General features: G+C 42.3%; 2 protein-coding genes across 3 annotated transcripts; one reads left to right on the top strand and one right to left on the bottom strand.

The window, feature by feature from the left end:
- Positions 1–320: 320 nt before the first annotated feature.
- stac3 (SH3 and cysteine rich domain 3) lies at positions 321–6,229 on the bottom strand. The gene is made up of 13 exons (XM_058084025.2): positions 5,710–6,229; positions 4,649–4,687; positions 4,301–4,379; positions 3,143–3,296; positions 2,969–3,066; positions 2,342–2,402; positions 2,151–2,248; positions 2,005–2,074; positions 1,854–1,903; positions 1,255–1,337; positions 1,096–1,147; positions 889–1,026; positions 321–751 (listed from the first exon to the last, which is right to left on the bottom strand). Exons 2-13 carry the CDS (start codon positions 4,654–4,656, stop codon positions 644–646), a joined length of 999 nt encoding a protein of 332 aa, XP_057940008.1. The 5' UTR covers positions 4,657–4,687; positions 5,710–6,229; the 3' UTR covers positions 321–643.
- A 542-nt stretch (positions 6,230–6,771) lies between these two features.
- Positions 6,772–21,260, top strand: mbd6 (methyl-CpG binding domain protein 6). Of its 2 annotated transcripts, none has more exons than XM_058084017.2 (13): positions 6,772–7,406; positions 7,997–8,182; positions 9,567–9,706; positions 9,814–9,916; positions 10,468–10,639; positions 11,612–13,894; positions 14,213–15,186; positions 16,163–16,271; positions 16,379–16,524; positions 16,666–17,400; positions 18,576–18,628; positions 18,705–18,774; positions 18,902–21,260. In XM_058084017.2, exons 3-13 carry the CDS (start codon positions 9,591–9,593, stop codon positions 18,971–18,973), a joined length of 4,833 nt encoding a protein of 1,610 aa, XP_057940000.2. In that variant the 5' UTR covers positions 6,772–7,406; positions 7,997–8,182; positions 9,567–9,590; the 3' UTR covers positions 18,974–21,260. The 2 variants fall into 2 exon arrangements, with proteins under 2 accessions (XP_057940000.2, XP_057940002.2); XM_058084019.2 differs by lacking the exon at positions 6,772–7,406 and adding an exon at positions 7,444–7,821.
- The last annotated feature ends 117 nt before the right edge of the window (positions 21,261–21,377 follow it).

Below are 21,377 nucleotides of genomic sequence, written 5' to 3'. Positions count from 1 at the left end.
ATTTTCTTCAGCCATTCAGAGGAGTCACAATTGAAATACTGTAGAAGGAGGTGCAGAATCTGGAAGATCTAGAAATATTTGTAGATCTATTATAGCTGATCTATAGGAGTCCACAACTCAATACAAAGCTAAAAAAATTAGCATAATAGCTCCCCTTTAAGAATTGCTGGAATGTTACCTAGTGTGTGCAATGCTTTGTGGGTAATGCAGTGTGAAGCAAGTGGAGTACGTGATGTCTCCAGTAAAATGTGGGCTTCTCACATAACATGAAGGAGTTCACATTCAAGTTCTTTATTTACAAACACGTTGTGCTTGTGAATGAAAGCATTTTACATTGTGATTCTGTCCTAGTCCAGCAGGTGGCGGTGGTGCTACTTTTACAGACGCCAACAAACACCACCATATGAAATAATTGTCAACATTCGGACTTTTTATAGTCGAAAACTTACCCTGCGTTTTGTTAATAGCAAACACCATTAGTGACAACAAAAGCTATGGTATACATGTTATGTCAGTATATATTTTTCCACATATTAGAAGGCTTTTTGGTGGAGTTGTAGAAATGATAAAAGTAATACTTTATCAAGTCAGACAGTATAATATCTTTTGACCTACACTATTGACGTGTTTTTTTTTATATTTTTTAGGTTACAGTGATCTCCTGTAGCAGATTAAAGGGGAAGTACCCCAGCTTGCGTCCAGTGCTGACCTTCAAGTAACCACCTTTCTCATCCCCTTTCTTCACCACAATCTGAAAGGCAAAGGACAACATCACATCTGATAGTAAGAAGCAGTGCAGAAGTCGTTATTCTACTCACACTTACATGCTTTAGCAACATAAAACTAACATGACATGATAATGCATGCTTATTTTACTGTATATTTTACCTGATCTTTTTTCAGTGTGATTTGTCCCATTTCTCTGTTCCCGACAAAAGAGCGTGTCACCTTGTAAACCCTCTCAGAGGCACGCACTTTAATGAGGTAGTTGGTGGGGAAATAGCCACTCTTCTCCCCCATTTTGCCCTGGAAACATAGCGGGCAACTTATTTTTAATGAATTTTATTTACTGCTGTATATCTATAAAGACCTCACCCTCCACCACTCTTCATTGGAGTCATCCAGCACTGTGATGCGATCACCAGGGCTAACACAACAGAAACAACATCAGTGGCTCCTACACATTACTTACTGTGTTATTGTATTAAAGTGATTAGCCTAGCATAACATTAAAAAAATGTGTATTATACTTACTGAAAGTCAAGATCATCCTTTTCTATGGCTTTGAAGCGGTAGAGAGCCAGGTAGTAGTGTGACTGGGAGAAGGTTCCTTTGGTCTGTTGTCAAAACGGTACAGATTTTTTTTATCCATACAAATATCGAAACAGTACCACACTCTACTGCACTACACAACACAGAAAGGCCAGGGGGCAGGACCACATTTCTTCATGGTCTCCATTATTCACATAGTTATTCATGAGGAAGTGTGTCAAAGTTTTTGAACACAACAGACATGAGTTTATTACACTAGACATGGTTACTTATCCTCATGGGAGGTGCTGGAGCCTATCCCAGCTGGTCGCCAGCCAATCACAAGGCACATATAGACAAACAACCATTCACACTCACATTCATACCTATGGACAATTTGGAGTCGGCAATTAACCTAGCATGTTTTTGGAATGTGGGAGGAAACCGGAGTACCCGGAGAAAACCCACTCATGCACGTTGAGAACATGCAAACGCCACACAGAGATGGCCGAGGGTGGAATTGAACTCGGGTCTCCTAGCTGTGAGACCTGCGCTCTAACCACTTGTTAAATGTTAAAAATTAAATATGTTTTTTTACTTACTTTTTCATCTGCTTTTTCTCCTCCTTTTTCCTTCTTTTCTTCAGGCTTTCCTGTGTGTCACAGTAAGAGTCAGTCGTCAATATTTCCATGAAGGTACAATATGTGAATACTGCAAAATTCTATGCTGGACTTATTTAAGTAATTAAAACACCTTCTCCTCCATCTTCATTCTCTTTGGGCTGTTGATTCTCATCTTCCTCCTCCTCCATCATCATGAGCATCTTGAGAAAAAAAATACTTTTGATTGTACTACCGCTTACTGTACATGTCATTAATCTGAACGTGTCCCTCGCTTACATTTTTTTTGTCATTTTCATTCTTTTTGCGCTCCTTGTTGGCCATGATGACGCCCACTCTCAGTGTGTCAAAGACAGGGTCGTTCCTGTTGGGATTGTCTGCTCAGAAGAGATGATAGGGACATTATTCTTACTACTACGCTCCATAGGCAAAATGTGTTTTATGTTTGGTTGAATGTTGGGTGGACCCACTTGGATCTGGTTGGTCACTGCCATACAGAGGAGAGCTGTAGGCCCGTCTGAAGCCGGGGGGCTAAAAAGAGCAACAGCAAAAAAAAAAAGGTATTGGTTGCATTTATGTAATAATGATATTTGCATTGCTGTTGAGTGGTACTTGTAGTGGAACTTCTAAATATTGTTGTAAAATTTAAGAATGAACCAAAAAATACACTGAGTCCTCACTTATCACCACAGGTTTTTGCTTTTTATTTGGCTTTTTTTGTGTATTTCCGCAGATTTTCTCCCAGTCTGTGGTTGCCAGTGCCCTGTACTTTGCTGCGGTTTGTTGGTCGGGAAGCACCAGCAAAAACAACATAAACCAGATGGACAAACTGATCTGGAAAGACGAACAAGCTATCGTCACTCATTTGGAGGCGGTTGTAGCAATGACAGACATTCGAATTCTCTACAGACTCCTGCAGTTCCGTTCACACAGTAAATGCTACATGACGACAACCACAGAACAGGAAATTGAACTTATTGTGGGGTAAGAAAACCAATAGAAAAATCCATACAGCTGTTCCACTGTGTATTGTTTTTTTGCTCAGTAATTGATATTGTTATTAGCAAGTAGCTTGACATGAGACAAAAGACACTTACTATTTTACCAAAGCATTTCTGGAACTCAACATAGGACTGACATGAATGGTGGATGTTGGTCTTGCAGTTTTTACACCTCAGAGCAAACTTGTTGTTCACTAAAGATAGAATCAAAAAACAATGATTGACACAAAGATTGCGCAATGTGAACACAACATTTCCCGAGATACATACAAACGATCATGCGAGCGCAGACGTCACAAAACTTGGGTTTTTTGCAGTAGTGGTCCTTGAACTTGTGAGGTTTGTCATTGACACGGACCACAGGTGGGGGAGGTTCCGGTTCCTTTTCCTCCACTTCCACTTCTTCTTCATATATGAAGTAGACCTGCACATATATATACACTGTAGAGCAGGGGTCTCAAACTCAATTTACTTGGGGTCTGGGTGAGACTGGGCCGCATCAGGTTTTCCAAAAAAAAAAAAAAAATTTTAAAAACTTCCAATTTTCTACAAGAAAAGCTCTGATAAAACATTCCACTGTTCTCAAATATCTTAATTTTTATTTTTCTACACAAAATAAGATGAAAAATAAATAAACAAATCAAGAATAAACAAAAGCATTATTAGAGCCCTGTAGACATGACAAAACACGACTGTAGTCACATTTATACTCTTTTTATTTACAACATATTGCGCAACTGCAGGGTCTTGAGACACATGCTAACTCGCAAACTAGAGAGTTAGCAACCTAAACGGTAGCCTTCAAGTTATTTCCTTTAAACTTAAATAGCCAAAAACTTACCACTTCCACACGGATAGGGAGGATAACTATTAACAGTTATTTAACCTTTAACATAAACATTAATCAAACGTAATATTTTTTTCTGGGTACGTGATACCATACAGCATCCATATCAAAGTTGCGCGGGCCGCACTAACATTAAACTTTTATATCAAGGCGGGGGCCTCAAACTGGGCCGCCTGTTTGAGACCCCTGACGTAGCGTGTCTGGCTTGGGATCATGAATTTGGTCGTCTTGCATGTGAAGCATTCCCCTTGGATAATGCTCATTTTAAATGGAGACTAGGCTACAAAACCAAATAACCTCCAGGCTCTCTGATTAGTGCCGGGTCAAAAAGCATTGGCATCACCAGCCATGGCTCGAGATAAAGCCCGCTGAGATCAAGATCTCATTTACTAGTTTTGACATGCATTACTTTTTCTATTTGAATTGAACCCCATTTTTATTCCCACTTGGAACAAAAGAAACATGTTGGAGGTTATATTTATTATCTAAATGGACACCATCACCGCTGCGTTCCTGTTCCTGTGTCTGCTGGTGGCTATTTAATAAAACAGGGTTAGCTTGACACAGCCGCTGTCACTCACCGTATCGCCGTCCTCCCTCACCACATTGTCAGGGGCCGGAGGGTTGTCATGGATGTCCACAGAATTTTTGTCATCCTCCCTGATAGATAAGATGAAAATATGCCACACAAAAATTGAAAAAATAGCATCAAATTGCATTCTCATTGCATTAACTATTTTTCACAGCATGGCTATGACACAGGGTTTTATTTTTACCACCTCACAAATGGAAGCTGGATGACTTCTCATATAAATAGAAAGATACAGTACAATTAGTAATGTTTTGACAAATAATTGGAGAACACTGAATTATTCTCATTGCATGAAAAAAACAAAACAAATTTGAATAAATCTTGCAAGTATACTTACTGGTCCATGGTTGTGTTGTCACTGTCACGACTGTTCCACCTATAATGATATAAAGTATATGTACATTTTTTGTATTATTATATATTGTTTTTGTGTTATTTGTACTTAATTTAATATATTATTACTACATATATTTAATTTATTTTATCATTGTATCAAATGTATCAGGATTTTATATGTAACATACTATATAGTTTTATTTATTATTATAATTGAAATGTATCCGGATTTTATATATAATATAAAAATATACTGAGCACAAAATGCATTTTTTCAATGAAACTTTTTATTATTCACCATTTTATTATTCACCAAAAATGGCCTACATGGCAGAGTTCCAAGATGAAAACCACTGCTGAACAAAAAGAACATAAGGCTCATCTCATTTAAGAAAAACATTATTCCACCAGTAAAATATGGTGGTGGTAGTGTGATGGTCTGGGGCTGTCTACCTGAGCTGAGTACTATTGAGATGCTGTGGCTGGAAAACCCTCCAGTGTAGCTGAATTACAACAATTGAGCATAAATGAGTGGGGTAGAATTCCTCCACAGTAAACGTTTGATTGCAAATGTTGACCTTTTCACACAGGACCATGTCAGTTTGGTGTTTATTTTCCTCCCTTAATAATAACACGTTTCATTCAAAAACTGCATTTTGTGTTCAGTTGTGTTGTCATTGAGTAGTTGTTTAATGATCTGAATGGTCTTTTTTTAAAATTTTTTTTTAAATATTATCCAAGGAGAGGTTGCACTGACCCACAGACACGGACACGCTGCACTTGTGCACTTGACCCAAACTATTCTAAGTAAGTGAAATTGAATCTCATCACAGCCCTAACAATGTGTGCTGCACTATCAAATGACAAAATCCAACTTTTTCCTGTTGTCTTTTTATGCAGTTTTCCAGTGTTTATCAATGATAAACACTGGAAAACTCCAATCAGTGTTTAATACAGCAACATACTGGAACATAGCACACTATTTTAATGGAAAGCTACATGCTAAACTGGCAATATTATAGTATCTTATTACACATGTAAAAAGAGATGGAAAATGCGTACCTCTTTATGTGAAAAAGCGGGTGCTAGATCAGTCCTTCAGGAGAGGGGGCAGGGGTCTAAGTCCGTCAACCCAGTTGACCCACCTCAGGACACTTTGTCAGTGTTAACGCTCTCTATTCTTGTCCCTTTAGGAGATTTTCCACCCTGATTTCCAGGTCCAAGTGTGAGTAAGGTTGCCTGTATATTGGCAGACGATGTACGATGGTGTTTGAATGAGTGTTTACGTGAATGCCAAACTGAGCGCTCATGTGTCAAACTTGACTGTTGGGGACAGCTGGGGACCTCAGATGGTGGACCCACCGAAGATGAGGAGAAATTAGACACCTTCTCTTGCCCTCTGTCTGCTTCAAATGCCCCTCTTTGGATCCCCATAGCAGGGAATTAAGATTTACTGTTAAAATGCTTGCCTGTACGGTTTTATAGCAGACGCAGTTTGACCCTGGAACAGGCGATTTCCCATTATATTGTTTCCTAGGGCAAATATGGTTTCAAAATGAATAATTATTAAAATATATAAATATTTAGCTTGATGCATAGTTAAAAGATGGTCTTTTCAACTAAATTGTTCTAGGGGCCACATTGCAGATATTCCAAAAAGGTAAAAAATAACTATCTATTGTAGATAGATATAGTAGACACACAAAGCATATTATTATTATCAGTTATGCTGTTTTTATTATTTTTGTGTTATTTTCTTGTTTAATTGCATCTGTCGAATGTGCCGGCGGGACAGTAAAAATAGAGGTGTGGGCCACACATTGAAAATCATTGGTGTTTTTAGAAAATCAGCTTCAAAAATATTAGTCGCTCAAAAGTTTTTAGCTGAATTCGTGGGTTTGTGTGAATTCATCCAATTTTTTATAATTAATTTAATTTGTGCAGTGATATGCAAGTAAATACCCACAAATGACGAAGCACGATTATGTAACTACATGACCGTATATATTTAACACGTATTATATATTTATAAACAAAAGCTCATCTTATAAATTAAAATACATAAAAATACATTAGGTGTACAATTTTTCAGGTTAGTTACGTATTCATAATGACGTTTTCTTGAAGTTTTATGTACGTCCTAATAGAAAGCTACAAATCTCCCGTTGCATGCTGGGTAAAACGTTTCCCGGAGCTGCACAGTGCGCATGCGTGACAGAAAACTCCATTATTATTTTTTTAAAGATGGGAATCTTAAAATAAAAAAGGCAACTGTGCAATTTGGGATTACATGACTCGTACTAGTTTTTTGGAATACATTTGGAACGCAAGACGGCCGCAGAGGACCGGAGACAAAAGCAACGACGTGGCTAAGTGGAAAAGCGGCAGCGGGACATCCTCCACTCCTGTCGGGACACTTCCAAACAAATCAAGTAAATTCACTGAGCTAGCGCTGCTATGTTAGCCGCAACGCTCTGTTAGCATTTTAGCCCCTTAACCCTCGAAAGGGCGCCGTCAAATTGGAAGCCTTATTGCCCCCTTTGTTTGTACATTCAACTTGCACACGTTGTTCAGACGTTGGCCGTTCGCCGCATTAATACGCCACCAATTCCGCCGGAGAGTGCTTCTTTATGTTTGTGTGAGCCGTCAAAAAGCATCCATTTGCTAGCTCAAGCTAACGTGATTCTCCCGCGGAGCCAAGCGAAAGGCGAAGACTTCAAAAACTTCGCCAGCACAAGACGCGCCTGAAGCCGCGAAAGGTGAATACATTCATCCGGGTGGAGCCCTGGAACCTTTTATTTCCTTACACTTGACTTTGTTTGTGGTGTTTAGTTGTGTGTTGAAACGGTTGCACATTGTGGTGGCTAATGTGCAAGACTTGTGCAAGAGGATTGTTTTTGTACGCCTGACAGCTGTCACGACAACAGTGCAAACTGGACGCGTCTGCTAGCTTAGCTGTTAGCCTAGCATTTTAGCTTATCGAGTTTTTATTATTTTCTACCATGACTGTGCACTTTTGGTGATGTATTACTTAACGATTATCTTATTCGATTCAGCTAGCTTTGTTAAAGCGTGGATATTTTGTGGTAAATCTATTTTATTATGCAGCTGGACACCCATTACAGCAGGGGCCTATCTACATAACACACCCTCCCACCTTCCAAGTAGCCTCTGGTAAACTTGTAATGTTTCATCTCCGTGTGTGAGTGTGAGTGTGTATGTCATGAGGTGTTTTTTTTCAAGTGGCTTTGCATCATAGCATGTGGCGGTGATTTTTATGTTTTACCCCCCATATTAGCACATTCCTACTTCCCACGTTACATAATCCACCTCCACGTTTCTTTGGCAGGCTCACCATCTTCATTTCAGCTCAGCTTCTCTGATGTGAACCGAAGACAACACATCTGCAGGATTGCCTGGGGGGCACTTTTGGACACTAAGTTTTAAGTGGCGCGCTTCTAACCAACCACCAGCATGTTCACCAGGCAGTTGATACCCTAGCCAAACCTGAACCTGGCTTCTCAAAGATGACAAGGTACACTTTGGACGCCATTTGTCTACTGTTTGCTCTGCCAGTATGATTTCTTTGGTGAAGTATTATTGCAGACCAGAACCAAACAGCGGGGCCAAGACTGCATGAAACAGGTCTTGGTCCGCCTACCAGTGGATTCTAGTCCTGAGTGATGCAAGTGTAAATGCCGACTGCTCCAACAAACCCAAACGTTCCATACGATATTCTCAAATGTGACCGTAACCAGGCGATGCATAGCAACACCCAACAAAAAGCTGAGTGAAAACGATCCAAAAATAGCATTTAAAGGGTGCCTGACATGATTCATCAACTTTGCTTGGATATGATATATATTTTTTTGTGATTCCATTTGTTATTGTTATATTTTGTAATTGTTTGCAGCCAGCCATGATGAACTATCTCGCAGCTCAGCCTCATTTATGATGGAAGTGACATAATCGGGGTAACACCTCTCAACAAAAGCAGAGTAAACAAACGCTTCTCGACGTAGATCGTCAACTTAATTCTGTATATTTTTCATCAAAATAGTAGTCATGCCAAAATGTTGTGTTGCTGCTGGATGTTCATCATGTCCGATTGATACTGTTAAGTTTTTCTTTTCCATAAGAGGAAGGTTTAAGATAGCAGTAAACGAAGCAAGTGCAGAGAACGAGGGACAGATGGATGCCCACCTCAAGTTCTGTTTTTTGCGGTGATCATTCTACTGAATATTGATGTCATTTTTTTTGTTGGCGTTACCAAATTTATGCACCTGCCTACTTTTGTTTAAATAATTATTGCACACTTTCTGTAAATCCTATAAACTTCATTTCACTTCTCACTTTTTTCATCTGCTATGTGATATATATATATAACTGATTTATAAAGGAAAATCTTGAATATTATCAGGGGCGCCCAAACCTTTTCATACCACTGTATCATATAGCAGACGATCAAAAATCCAACAATGTACAGGGACCCTTTAAATGTAAAGTAGTTAAATATAACTGGCTTTTTTTTTAAGCAAAGATGTTGTGTTAATCATTTTTTTTTGAGTTGATGGCCACCTTCTGCAGCACATCTCTGGAAAACGATTGACTTATTCTAGTTTATGTCCACTTTGTTATATCTCAGCTAGTAACCAAAAAAATCTGTTTAGAAAAAATGCTTAAAAATTTTTTTTTCTGGTGCATGAGGTCATCGTACGCCATTTACACCATCCAATCAAAACACAACATAATGCAAAATGCTTAACTACAAGTCTGATTACTGTTACTTTAAGACGTTACTTTGTTTGAGCAGTCCACACATGTTGGCAGCTTGGTATATATATATATGAATAGAGGTAAGCTACATGGATTCATGAGTTATTTTATTTTTAAATTATACTCTTGTCATACGTTCCAAGCTACTGGAAGGCTGCAGCGACAAAATGATGGGAGGCAGTGACACAGGCAGTGGGGACAAGGAAGGGGCGGTCACCACTGCGATCCACATCCCCATTGGCTGGCAGAGGAGAGCGGATGGCGGCCAGGTGGTCTATGTCAGGTGAGTTGTTCTGTTTGAAAATTGTCATTGCAGTAAACACAAATGTTAACCGCTAAATCTATGCCACATGAGAACATAATAAATTGAGCTTTTTTGATTTTGTTCAGTCCCAGTGGCACTTCCCTGTCGTCCCTGGATGAGGTGAAGACCTATCTGTTGACTGATGGAACCTGTAAATGTGGTCTAGAGTGTCCACTTGTCATCCACAAGGTAAACCTGTTTTGCTAGCTTGTGGTCAGACAATTGTGTTTGGTGAGAATGGACAAAAACATGGAGAAAATTCACATATAGTGGAACCTCAATTAGCATCCGCCGCAGTTAGCATATTTGCAAAAATGCACAAAATTATTTTTTCAGGTTAGCGTCATCTTATGTTATTACTACACTTTGTGAGTCCAACCGTGTTGTTAATGTGTTCTTATCACACAACACAATGGCAACCAAAACCAGAAGCCCGTTTATGAAGTTATTAGTGTCTGTTAAAGGGGACCTATTATCCTTTTTATAAATGTAGTTAAAATGTTGTATTCTTATGTTAAACGATGCCAAAGTTTCAGATAATGATATTTGCCCATTTGGAAGTTTGGGATGGCTTAAAATGCCCCTTTATGATGTCACATAGGGGCGGACTTCCTTATATGGGCATGTCTGTAAGCCAGATAAGCAGTTATCGTACATCCTTACTATTTTGTAATACCCCCAAATAATATATTGCAATGATCTGAAAAGCATGATGAGTGGTCTCTTCTGTCTTCCATCAGGTTTTCAACTTCTCCGTGGGAGTGAGGGTTGAGCAGCACAAGCAGCCTTTAGGCAGAGCAGAGCAGGACATGACCAAATTGTGCAACCATCGCAGGAAAGTGGTGGCAATGGCCGCCCTGTGTCGCAGTATGCAGGCGTCACAGCTGCCCTTTACCCACCTTCAACAGCCAGGTGAGGCCATGATCACCACAGTGCAAATACAGTTACTTAGCACTGTTTATACATGAACATACAAATACATAGATACATAATAGGAATGATTCAAAGGGTATTTTTCTCACGCTGATATTTAGGCAAAGTGAGTTTTCAAATGATTAACAAGAACGGTGGAGCAACTCAGGACTGAGTCCTACTGAGAATTTAAATAAATACACATGCTCCACACACGGAACACACTTCCGTGTCCATCCTTCAAAATAAGAGCGCAGTTTGCCCCATGTCTGTGTAAACAAAACACAAGTGTCGTAAGTATATTGGAAAATTTAGCCACTTTGTTAGCAATAAATAATTTCATTCATTCATTTTCTACCGCTTATTCTCACGAGGGTTGCGGGGGTGCTGGAGCCTATCCCAGCTGTCTTCAGGCGAGAGGCGAGGTACACTCTGGACTGGTGGCCAGCCAATCACAGGGCACATATAGACAAACAACCATTCACACTCACATTCATACCTATGGACAATTTGGAGTCGCCAATTAACCTAGCATGTTTTTGGAATGTGGGAGGAAACCGGAGAAAACCCACACATGCACAGGGAGAACATGCAAACTCCACACAGAGATGGCAGAGGGTGGAATTGAACCCTGGTCTCCTAGCTGTGAGGTCTGCGCGCTAACCACTATTGCACCGCTGTGCAGCCCCAACAAATAATTTTTATACAAGACTGAATTAAAATGTTATATTGTCATATCGTGATATATGCTAAGGTCCATAGCACCCAATCCTATTTTATATTATTTATTTGTTTTACTAAAGTCATGGTATATAATGTATACCATGATTTTACTGATCCGGCTCACTTGGAAGTAGATTTTCCTCCATGCGGCCCCTGAGCTAAAATGAGTTTGACACCCCGACCCTACATCATCATAAAATGGATTTTATGATGATATTTTAACGTGTCGTTCATTCATTTTTTTTCCAGAGGTTAGCAGTGGAATGGACAGTTGGAATCCAAAGAGGGCTCTTGGTGAGCGTGACGAAGAGGACCGGGGCGTTGACCATCCCAAACTCCGTCCAGCTCCTGCTCGACCGCAGACTGGCGCACACCCGAACCCCTGCGCCAGCCCTACTTCCTCCCACCAGTTTATTTATCCTTACAATGGTTCCTCACCAGGTCCCCACACAGGCACAAACTCCCCGCATTCCCTGGATGCTTTGCGAAGGATTCAGCATCATCCCCTTCCTGTAGCCGTGCCCGCTGCCTCTTCCACCCACCCCTCATTTGCCGCTGCCCAAAGGTCACCACGCACTCCCACCCCTCAAGGTCAAAGAACGCCCAAAACTCCCGAAACCCCTGCTTCCCCTCGGCTAAGGCCTCTATCGTCACCTCCTTCATCATCACCTAATAGCTTTGTAGTAGGAGGAAGAGTAGCACAGAGTCAAGGTCAACATGGGGTCACAAGTGGAGGCTCTCCTCTCTCCCCATCTCCCATTCTCTCTCCCTCTGTTCAGAACATGAATTGTGTGTCTCCACATCAGCGGTCCCGCCATCCTTCGGCCTCTCCCTCTCCTCTCTCCGAGCAGGGTATAGGTTGTGGTGCAGCAGCAGAAGGACCGACAGGAAGTAATTTACCACAAAGGAAGAAGTCTTGCTCCTCCTCTCCTCACTCCCCTCTCCCTTGCCGGTCCCCGAATCCCAACCCTAACCTCTCCAAGTTCAAGCTGGAGGACATCTTGGAACATTTTAAGAACTCTGGCAGCAATAGCACTAATAACCACCACCTCTCTCCGAGCCCCAACTTACTGACCAATCGAAGCAGTAGCAGCCCTCATGCCCCCTCTCTGAAACCCTCAAAGGGCACAGCGAGTCCCAGCACAGGACCACTAGGTTTTGCCTTGAACGCTGCGGGGCTACCCGTCGGGCCGTTTGTGAACCACCACAGCCACCAGGGCAAGCTGCTGCCGCCGACAACTTCCTTTCCTGCAAGTAGTCTGCTCTCGGCAGCTGCAAAGGCTCAGCTCACAAGCCAGGTGACCCTGAGCCAAGGTCAAATGAGCTCACCCCCGCCCTCCCTGGAATTCTTGACAGAAGCGCAGCAAAAACAGTCGACAAACGTAACAAACGGCACTTTACAGAACAGCCATCTTACCCTTTCCACCGCTGCCACGAGGCCTCACTATCCCTCCCTCGCAGCAGCCTCTTCTGTCCTCTTCCCTTCGTCCCAATCCCTGGCCCAATCCCTGGCTTCTACCTTGCCCCACCTGCCTCCCAAAGCGGAGCGCAATGCATCGCACAGGAAGAGGCAGCGGCGATCTCCTACCGTGCTCAGCATGATCAGAGACACCCAGAAGCTGACCAACAGGCCACCGCGGAAAACCCCGCCAGGAGACTGCGTCCCGGCTACTGCTATGAACCTGTCATCCGCGGCTTTCCCACACTCTTCCTCTACCTCAGATAGTGTCACGTCTGAGCACCATCATCCCACATCCAAGCTCTCGGCTCCCAGACAGACGGCGCATCTTTCCCCGCCTCCTCCACGACAAGGCCAGGCTGTTGATGTCACTACAGGCCTGGTGCCACCCCACCTTGCTGTGGCTCCTCCAACCCAGCCCCTTTCTGCTTTCTTACACCTGCTCAGTGTACAGAATGCTCACGCCTCGGCTTCTAGTCCTGTTGAAGGGGGTGAACACACTAAGATACAGAGACTCTCACCCGGTTCCCTTACCCCTCATTTCAGTGTCAACAACCCCCCGCCTTCGTCGCCATGCAGAACCAACAACACTAACACAACACTATTGGTTCAAAAGGCACTTTCTCCCCCTCGCACCTCTGTTCATTTCAGATCAGTGCATTCACAATCTGAGCCTGTGAAGTCTAGTTCTCTACAAAGACATTCTCCTACGTCGTCCGTGCCGTCGCCATCAAATTTAGCTTTACATAGCCGCAGCCTGTCTCGGCATATGACCCCACTAGACAGGCATCAACTAACCGAGAATCACATTTCCACACCTGACTCGCGGGTGCTTTCGCAGGAAGCAATGCCGACCGAGATGATGGTCAATAACGGCACATCCACAGCAGATCTGAGTCCCTCACAAGGCAGCGGCGTTTCTGTGGCACCGCCCACCTCGCCGAAGCCTCTTGATCTTAGCAACCATGTTCTGGCCCTTCTCGCAGCGTCGTCTACTGCGTGCCAGGAGGACGGCAGCTCCTCTGATCATCTTGCAGATGTAGTGATGTCTTCCCAAGAAAATCTCCTACCGGGTGAGTGTATTTTTAAGGAATCATGTGTAAAAAATTTTGTTTTTGATATGTGTTTTTTTTTGTAAGCCAACAAGTATAATAGTCAAGGGATGACTTAGCTTTTTTAACACTTTTAACAATTTTTAACACTTAGCTTTTTCACTAGGAGCATAGGTGCTCCTAAATGAAAACACAGAAAATGTATTATCAGGATTTTAATAATTATCTTTAAATTAAGTCATTATTTTGAGAATATGCTGAGGGCAAAAAATGCCCCCCGGGCTGCACTTTGAACACCCCTGATATAGGGTTTTTCATGCTACGTGTTTTCGTTTCTAGGCTCGGAGGAGCCTGGATTTGTGGCCTCCAAGAGCCTCCCATCAGCAAAACCTCTGGCGTCCACCAGCCCAGAGGCCGTTGTCCCGTCTCAGCTCGGGGAAGACAGTCCCGACACCCCCTCGGCTCTGAGCGACCCGACTGCCGCTTTACCTCTGGCAGAGGCCTTCCCTTTCATGAACCAAGAACAACTGCTCCAGCTGTTGTCTTCCACAGGAGGCCTGCCATCCATCCTGGATCCTGCAGTCCTGTCTTCGTTACACCTCGAAGGGTTGTGGTTGGGTGGGCAAAACGCACAGATACCTCCTCCGGCTGCTGCAGTGCAGACTCTTTCCGAGCAACAGCCATTATTGATACAAGCAGAGGCACAGCAGCACAGTCAGGATCCGCAGCAACAGAAGCAGCAGCAGATGAACGGCAGTCCTCTCTTTCCCCTGTTGCCCTTGTTAAGCAGCGTGCAAGGGGACTTACCTCTGAATCTATTGGGTCTTCTGAACCCAATCCCGCCTCCTGTTTCAACCACAGGACAGGAAGCTGATTTGGGTCTGACGGAGAAACCGAGCCTTCAGGCTCTGCTCATGGCCTCCTTGCTGCTCGGGCAGCAGCAGGCGCCATTGTTACCCCTCTCTGGACTCGGTCAGCTGGGTCAGGTCAGCTTGGAAGTTCCTCTCCAGCACCCGCCGCAGATTCCCGCCACTTTGGAGGGCCTGACGCTAGACAAGACCGCCGGTCTTTTAGATCCAACAGCTCTGCATGGAGCGGGGCTTTTGGAGGTTACCCAGGGACTTCCCCTCCCTCCTGGAGCGGAAGGATCTATTCAAGCTCTGCAGTCTCTGCTCCTTCCTGCTGCTCTTCCTCCTCACCCAACTACCTTCTTGCCTCTTAGCCCCGCCCTACTCGCAGCTGCTCTTAACGCAGCTGACCTATCCCATACTCATTTAGGGCCTGCACAGCAAACCCAAAATACCCAACCTCAGGTAGGCTCACCCTTCTCCTTGGGTTCTCGTCAATATCAAAACCAGTGACCTTACAGTACCTACTGGTTCTTTTCCATCTACTAGTCAAATATTCCCATTTTTTCCTAATGATTGGTATTTACTGTGTGTCTAATTGCATGCATGTGTGAATGCAGAGAATGTATTGCTAAAACAACAAATGGCGAGGGGTGTCAAACTTTTCACTGAGAACCGCATTTAAGAAAAATGAAAGGATGTGGGAAGCCACTAAAATACATTTTACACATTAAAAATGCCAAAACCAATCCATTGTAGGTCAGCATATACAAAACTACAGTATCTGAACATCCACATAATGTTGTAGGTTATAGATAATCTACTTATACGGTGCTGTAAAAAAATGTTGCCCCCTTCCTGATTTTTGTTTTGCATGTTTGTTACAATTTTAAATGTTTCAGATCATCAAACAAATTGAAATTTTAGTCAATATAGCCTTGTGCGTCAAGATTTCATGGTTCTATTTATCACAGCAAGTCTATCAGGTTCGGAAGAAGCAAAACAGCCCCAGACCACCACCACCGTTTTTTACTGCTGATATGTTTTTCTGAAATGCAGCATGTTTTTTTTTTTTTTTCTAATGGTTGAGTAATGAACACTGACCGAAAGTGAGGCCTGTAGTTCTTTGGTTGTTGTGGGGTCCTTTTATGACCTCTTGGATGTCATTGCTGTGTTCTTGGGGTAATTTTGGTTGAGTGGCCTGTTATGGAATGGTTCACCAATGCTCCATGTTGTCGCCATTTGTGGATAATGGCTCTCACTGTGGTTCACTGGAAATGTGTTTTTTGTCCCTTTTAGTCATAAAAAGATATGAAAAAAATCAGGAAGGGGCAAACACTTTTTTCAGAAGTATTCAGAGGGCTAATTAAGTGTTTTTGCACCATACTGTACTTTTTTTAAAAAATGTAACTTAAAAAAAAACTCTCTTAAAACTCTCCAGGAACTGTCTGATGCTGGTGTGGACACCCTCATCCCCCTTTCTCTCCAAGGCAAGGACAACCCCATTCTCCAGCAATTACTTCCCACTTTGCTCAATCCTGCCGTGTTAGGTGAGTTTTTATGTCCCAATGTGACATGACAGGTGACATGACACCTAACAAGTAATTCTCTCCATTATAAGCGGGTACATAAGTGATAATGACACATTTCTGTGTAGGAGACATTTCCTCCATCACGGGGCTCCATAACATGGTGGGTATCGGGGCTGGTTCAATCCTACTACCCCCGGTTCAGACCTCATCTTTGGGCATGCCTCTCCTTCAAGGGCCTGATGGAACCATCAACTTGCTCAACAACGTACAGGTCAGTGACTGATCTTATTAAAAAGTCTTGTGCCAGATCTACTCACTCATTTGTCTCACCGGCGCCCCTGCACAGATGTTTATTTTGATGGCGGAATCTTTGTTGCTAAAGTTAATTGTTTGTATCCCCCCCCCCCTCCAGCTAAACCTTGCACCCTCTGAAGAAAAGTCCAACCCCTTGCAGGTAGCACACAGTCCCGCCCCTCACGAAGACATTCCAGCTACTCAGATCTCTCCCGAAGGGGTTGCCAGTTCTGCTCGGACGCCGGCCCAAGAACCTAGCCAACCTTCACAGCGGGGGTCCGAGGGCAGGGCGGTAATCGACCCCTATACCTCTTTTATGGACACAATTTACAACTCCTTCCTACAAATTAATGCGAAAGAGCAGGAAGAAGGGGTCCACTCTGGGCCATCTGACCCGTCGTCACCTTTCTGTGCCTTACCGCCCGTCTCCTTCCCCATGGAGCACGACACCCTCTCCACTCCGGCCCCCACTCAGCACCAGGCAAGTGCCCCCGTGTCCCTCAGTCCACGGCGGGCCTGCTCCCTGAGAAACCCTGACTTGTCACGACTCAGTTTAGAAGCGGCGGCCCACTCTCCGGCCCAGGGTACGCCCAAACCCACCGAGGATGGGGCCACGTCCCCTTTGCAAAGAAAACCAGTCATGGTGGAGGGACACACCCACCCGGAGCCACCTTTGCCATCCATATACTTGGAGGAGGCAAAGACGGACTGCACCGGGCCGGCTGCTGCAGTGTGCCCCTATGCTGAGGCAGGCGTGGAGAGGCAGGCGGGTTATCTGAGTCCCAGTGACGGTTGCAGTAGGAGGCCCACTGGGGACTGTCCTGGGACTTTGCTGCACAGTGAGCAGGGAAGGGTAAGTGTCTGCTGGTTCTGTTATTTATGTATTTATTTGTAAAGTCAGGCACATGCTTTATATGACACAGGGGTTTGCAGTGTCCCCTCAACCTGTGTACTCCACAGATTTGTGCACAAATGAAAAATAAATATTATAAATATAGTTAATAAAAATAACTGACATAGTAGTCTTGGTCAGTTCCGGCCTTATTTTTGGTTTAAACAAATGTACCACCATTAGAAATCCCCCACATTTTATGCGTTACCAATCGTTTTATTCATCATTAGCCACGTTTACATGAGGAGTTTTTCTCTTTCCGAATGGAATCTTTGCGAATTACCTTTCTGAAAACAATGGTATACATGGAAAGGAATATTTCAATCTCGTCTACATGCACCGCTATAATCAACCAGAATAGTCAATGGGGCATACGCAGTAAAACGTAAACATCAGCATCACGTGATACCGACTTCCCAGAGTTTTTCTTTCACTTGTTGGAATAACTCCGTATACCAAGTTTTTTGTTTGTTCAGTCTTGAAATTAGTTGAGATTAAAAACAAACTTTCCGCAGCAGTCCAGTGACGATTGCTCGCCTCCATTTTTAAAATTGAAGAACGTCTTGATCTGCGTGTTACGTCATACCTTTTTTTCAGTATGTGCTGAAAGAACGCACCCGGGATAAATTTAAACAGGAAAAGATCAAATTCAATCTTGCTAATATTTCATAATTAAACTTGAGACTTGTTTTATATAGATATATATTTTCTTTTTTAATAAAACTGGACTTGTGAATGCTGTATAGAAGGGTTTAGATTCTGTTCCACAGATGGCGGTAATGCACACGAAAGCTGCTTGCCAACCGCCAATTAACAACAGAAGAAGAAAAACACCACGAAGAAGAACGCAGTCTGACAACTTTTCGCTTGAGCGGGTACAAGATACCTCAATCGGATTGAGGAAAGGAATATTCCACCCCTGTGAATCCCATTATATATTCATTCAGATTGGCACTTTTCTTTCGGAATGAGGTGTATACAAAGGTTACATTCTTTCTGTTTGAGCAAATAACCCGAATGTAATCGGAATATTTGGGTCCATGTATACGTGGCTATTGCGTTGTCATGTTTTCTGCGGCGGTCCTTGAATCCACCATAGTTGCTTGATGATGTTGATGATGATGTCTTTACCCAAGGAACAATCAGGAGCAGTGTCTGGAGCCCGACGAGGCAGAAAAAGGAAACAAACGTAAGGGATCATCCTTCACTGAAACAGGCAGCGTGGGTGCAATGTTTAGTTGTCTAATTACACACACTGTTGTCAGGCTGCAGAATATGTTGGAAGACTTCAGAGACGTGGATGCTACCACGGCACTGGAGGACACGAAGGCAACGGTATGACTCACTTGTGTTGCCAGATAATGATACAATAATCTACATTGACTATCAAAAGTATATCCAAGTTTACTTTCTAGGACAAATGTCTGCATTTCAATGATCTTTTCTTTTCGTCTTCCCACAGACGGCCCTCTTGAAGCCAGACACGTCGGTCCGTGGCAGGCGGAGGCGAGGGGCAAGGTCTCAGAGGCAGTGAATAGTGGAGGTATCTGTCCGTCTCAGCAATCACAGGCACCGCTTCCGCCACTATTGTCCCCGTCATCTTTAAAACCTTTTTCTTAAAAAAAAAAAAATCCTCAAACTCAGCTGCACTAATGAATTATGCTGTTGTCGTGTGATCTGTTACTATGGCAACCAGCAGGGGGGGAAAAAAGCATAGGAAAAGAGGTCTAGTCTGAGGGCGTGGGGGGGATCATAGAGAACAAAAGTGGATATTTTCTCACTCTTCTAGGGTCTAGTTGATGGAATGATGGTTGTTCGGTGAGATCAGAGGTCTCCTCAGTATGTTAGCATCATATCGTTTTTACACTTAAAACACACCGAAAAAGTAAGAATACTCTTCTCATCAATGTTACTGTGAGTCAGGATGAAGCCCATCTACTTGAATCATGCTCTCTGTGGAAAATGTGTGTGTGTGCGTGTGTGTCTTTTTTTATAATGTTGATTGTGTAGGACAACCGTGCTATTGCTGAGCCCCCCTCACTGTCAAAACATGCTTTTGTTGCATTCATCAATAAATTTAATGAACTACTGTAAATGCTCTAATTATAGCCAGGGTGGTTATTTACCTAAATTGGTAGTATTATGGGCTGTTGGAATCAGGCTGTAATTGGTAAGTTTTTTTTTTTGGCTCTAATAATGATATTGAGTGCATGAAAAAGTGGAAGGTAAAAAAATAGCTTGTTGTAGTGCTTGTGTATTGCACAACACAGCAGCAACAGAACCAGTTATAATGCCAATTGTACGAGTTATGAGTTTATTGTAAATAACAGTACAGCAAGTATAACAACAACATTTTAAAGTGAATGCAGACATAAACTACTCCTGATACGTAAATACAGTCACTGCCATTTTGCCGGGTTAATTTAAAAAAAAAAAAAAAAAAAAAAAAGACGTACATCAGGAGGTTGTCTTCAGCTACTGTTAATGCCAATTTTGCAAGTTTTGGTCGTTATTTGAGTTTGTCGGACCACTCAACTGGTGCCTTTAGGGCACTGAAATAAAGTGGAAAAATGGAGGCACTAATTTGAGCATTTATAGTTGATCTTTTTTTTTTGTAAGAAAGGACACACTCCTAATGTTTTCAGATGGTGCTGAAACAATATTAGATGTATCTGTTTTTAGTTTCCTTTATGCCAATCAGTCACTTTATAGCCATTTAATCATATTTTTTACTCTCCGTTAACAAAGCAGTACACCCCATGATTGGTTGAACAAACAGTAAGGAGTCTCAAAAAAAAAAAAGCCGAGAGCCATGATGTCTTATGTGGATTTGTGTTTTTTTGTCTAAAAACTGTACATTTTTGGTATAATGTCCTTTTCTGTTTGTCACCTCACTCAGACTACCCTTCCTTGACCTGACCTGAAAAATACTGGCTGTATTTAAACAACAACAAAAACAAAAAACACAAAAGGAAAAAAAAAAGTGAAAAAGAAAGCATATTATGCAATTTCTATACACTTGGAGATGTGTACATTTGTACAGTTAATGTGTTTTATTTTGATTTTATATGGTTTTAGAAGAAAGAGATGAGCATACAATTGTGAATTTTTCCACCCTGGGAATATTTTTATCATTCTCCACACCCCCACCCCCTTTCCCTTTTGCTTTTAATGCTTATGTTTAAAAAGAGACAAATTGTGGAAAGTAGCTTTCTTTTTTTTATATGGGAGTCTTTTTTTTATTTAATATTAAACTATTTACAGAAAATCTTCTACTGTCTTGTTGCAATCATATAACAATGATTTCTACACACTAATAATTATGACTGTATTGTGGCAAGTATAACAGAAATGTTTTATTAGGAAAAAGAAAGGAATTGTGTGCAAGAAAGTCCAGAAGATGTACTGCAGGAAATATTGTGGTTGTCTGTTTTACTCAATTTTCTAATTCTTGGTCATTTGTTTTTATTCACTCAAGTTTTTTTAAGTATACATTGACTAGATTTTTTGCAGGTGCAACCAATGTGGGCGGTGAGTAAAGTTTTCATTACAATTCTTCCTCTGGAAAAGGTTGAAAGTTTGAACAGAAAATATGGTCTGTTTTGTTCAATTACTGAGATAAAATTTTAGAAAATACAAACAAGTACAATGGAAAAATATTTTAATATATGCACTACTGCTATATGCTAATATAATTTCTATGTTACTATGTTATACTGCACTCTTTGTGTATGCTAGTGGCCCCGCCTCCACCCACCGCTTATCCTCACAAGGCTTACAGGGGTGCTGGAGCCTATCCCAGCTGTCTTCAGCCCAGAGGCGGGGTACACTTTGGACTGATGGCCAGCCAATAACAAGGCACATATAGACAAACAACCATTCACACTCACATTCATACCTATGGACAATTTGGAGTCGCCAATTAACCTAGCATGTTT

The sequence above is a fragment of the Doryrhamphus excisus genome, linkage group LG17, assembly GCF_037039965.1.
Source record: "Doryrhamphus excisus strain RoL-2023G ecotype Guam linkage group LG17, RoL_Dexc_Guam_v1.1, whole genome shotgun sequence".
Lineage (NCBI taxonomy): Eukaryota > Metazoa > Chordata > Actinopteri > Syngnathiformes > Syngnathidae > Doryrhamphus > Doryrhamphus excisus.
This window is presented reverse-complemented; position numbering and strand designations above follow the sequence as displayed.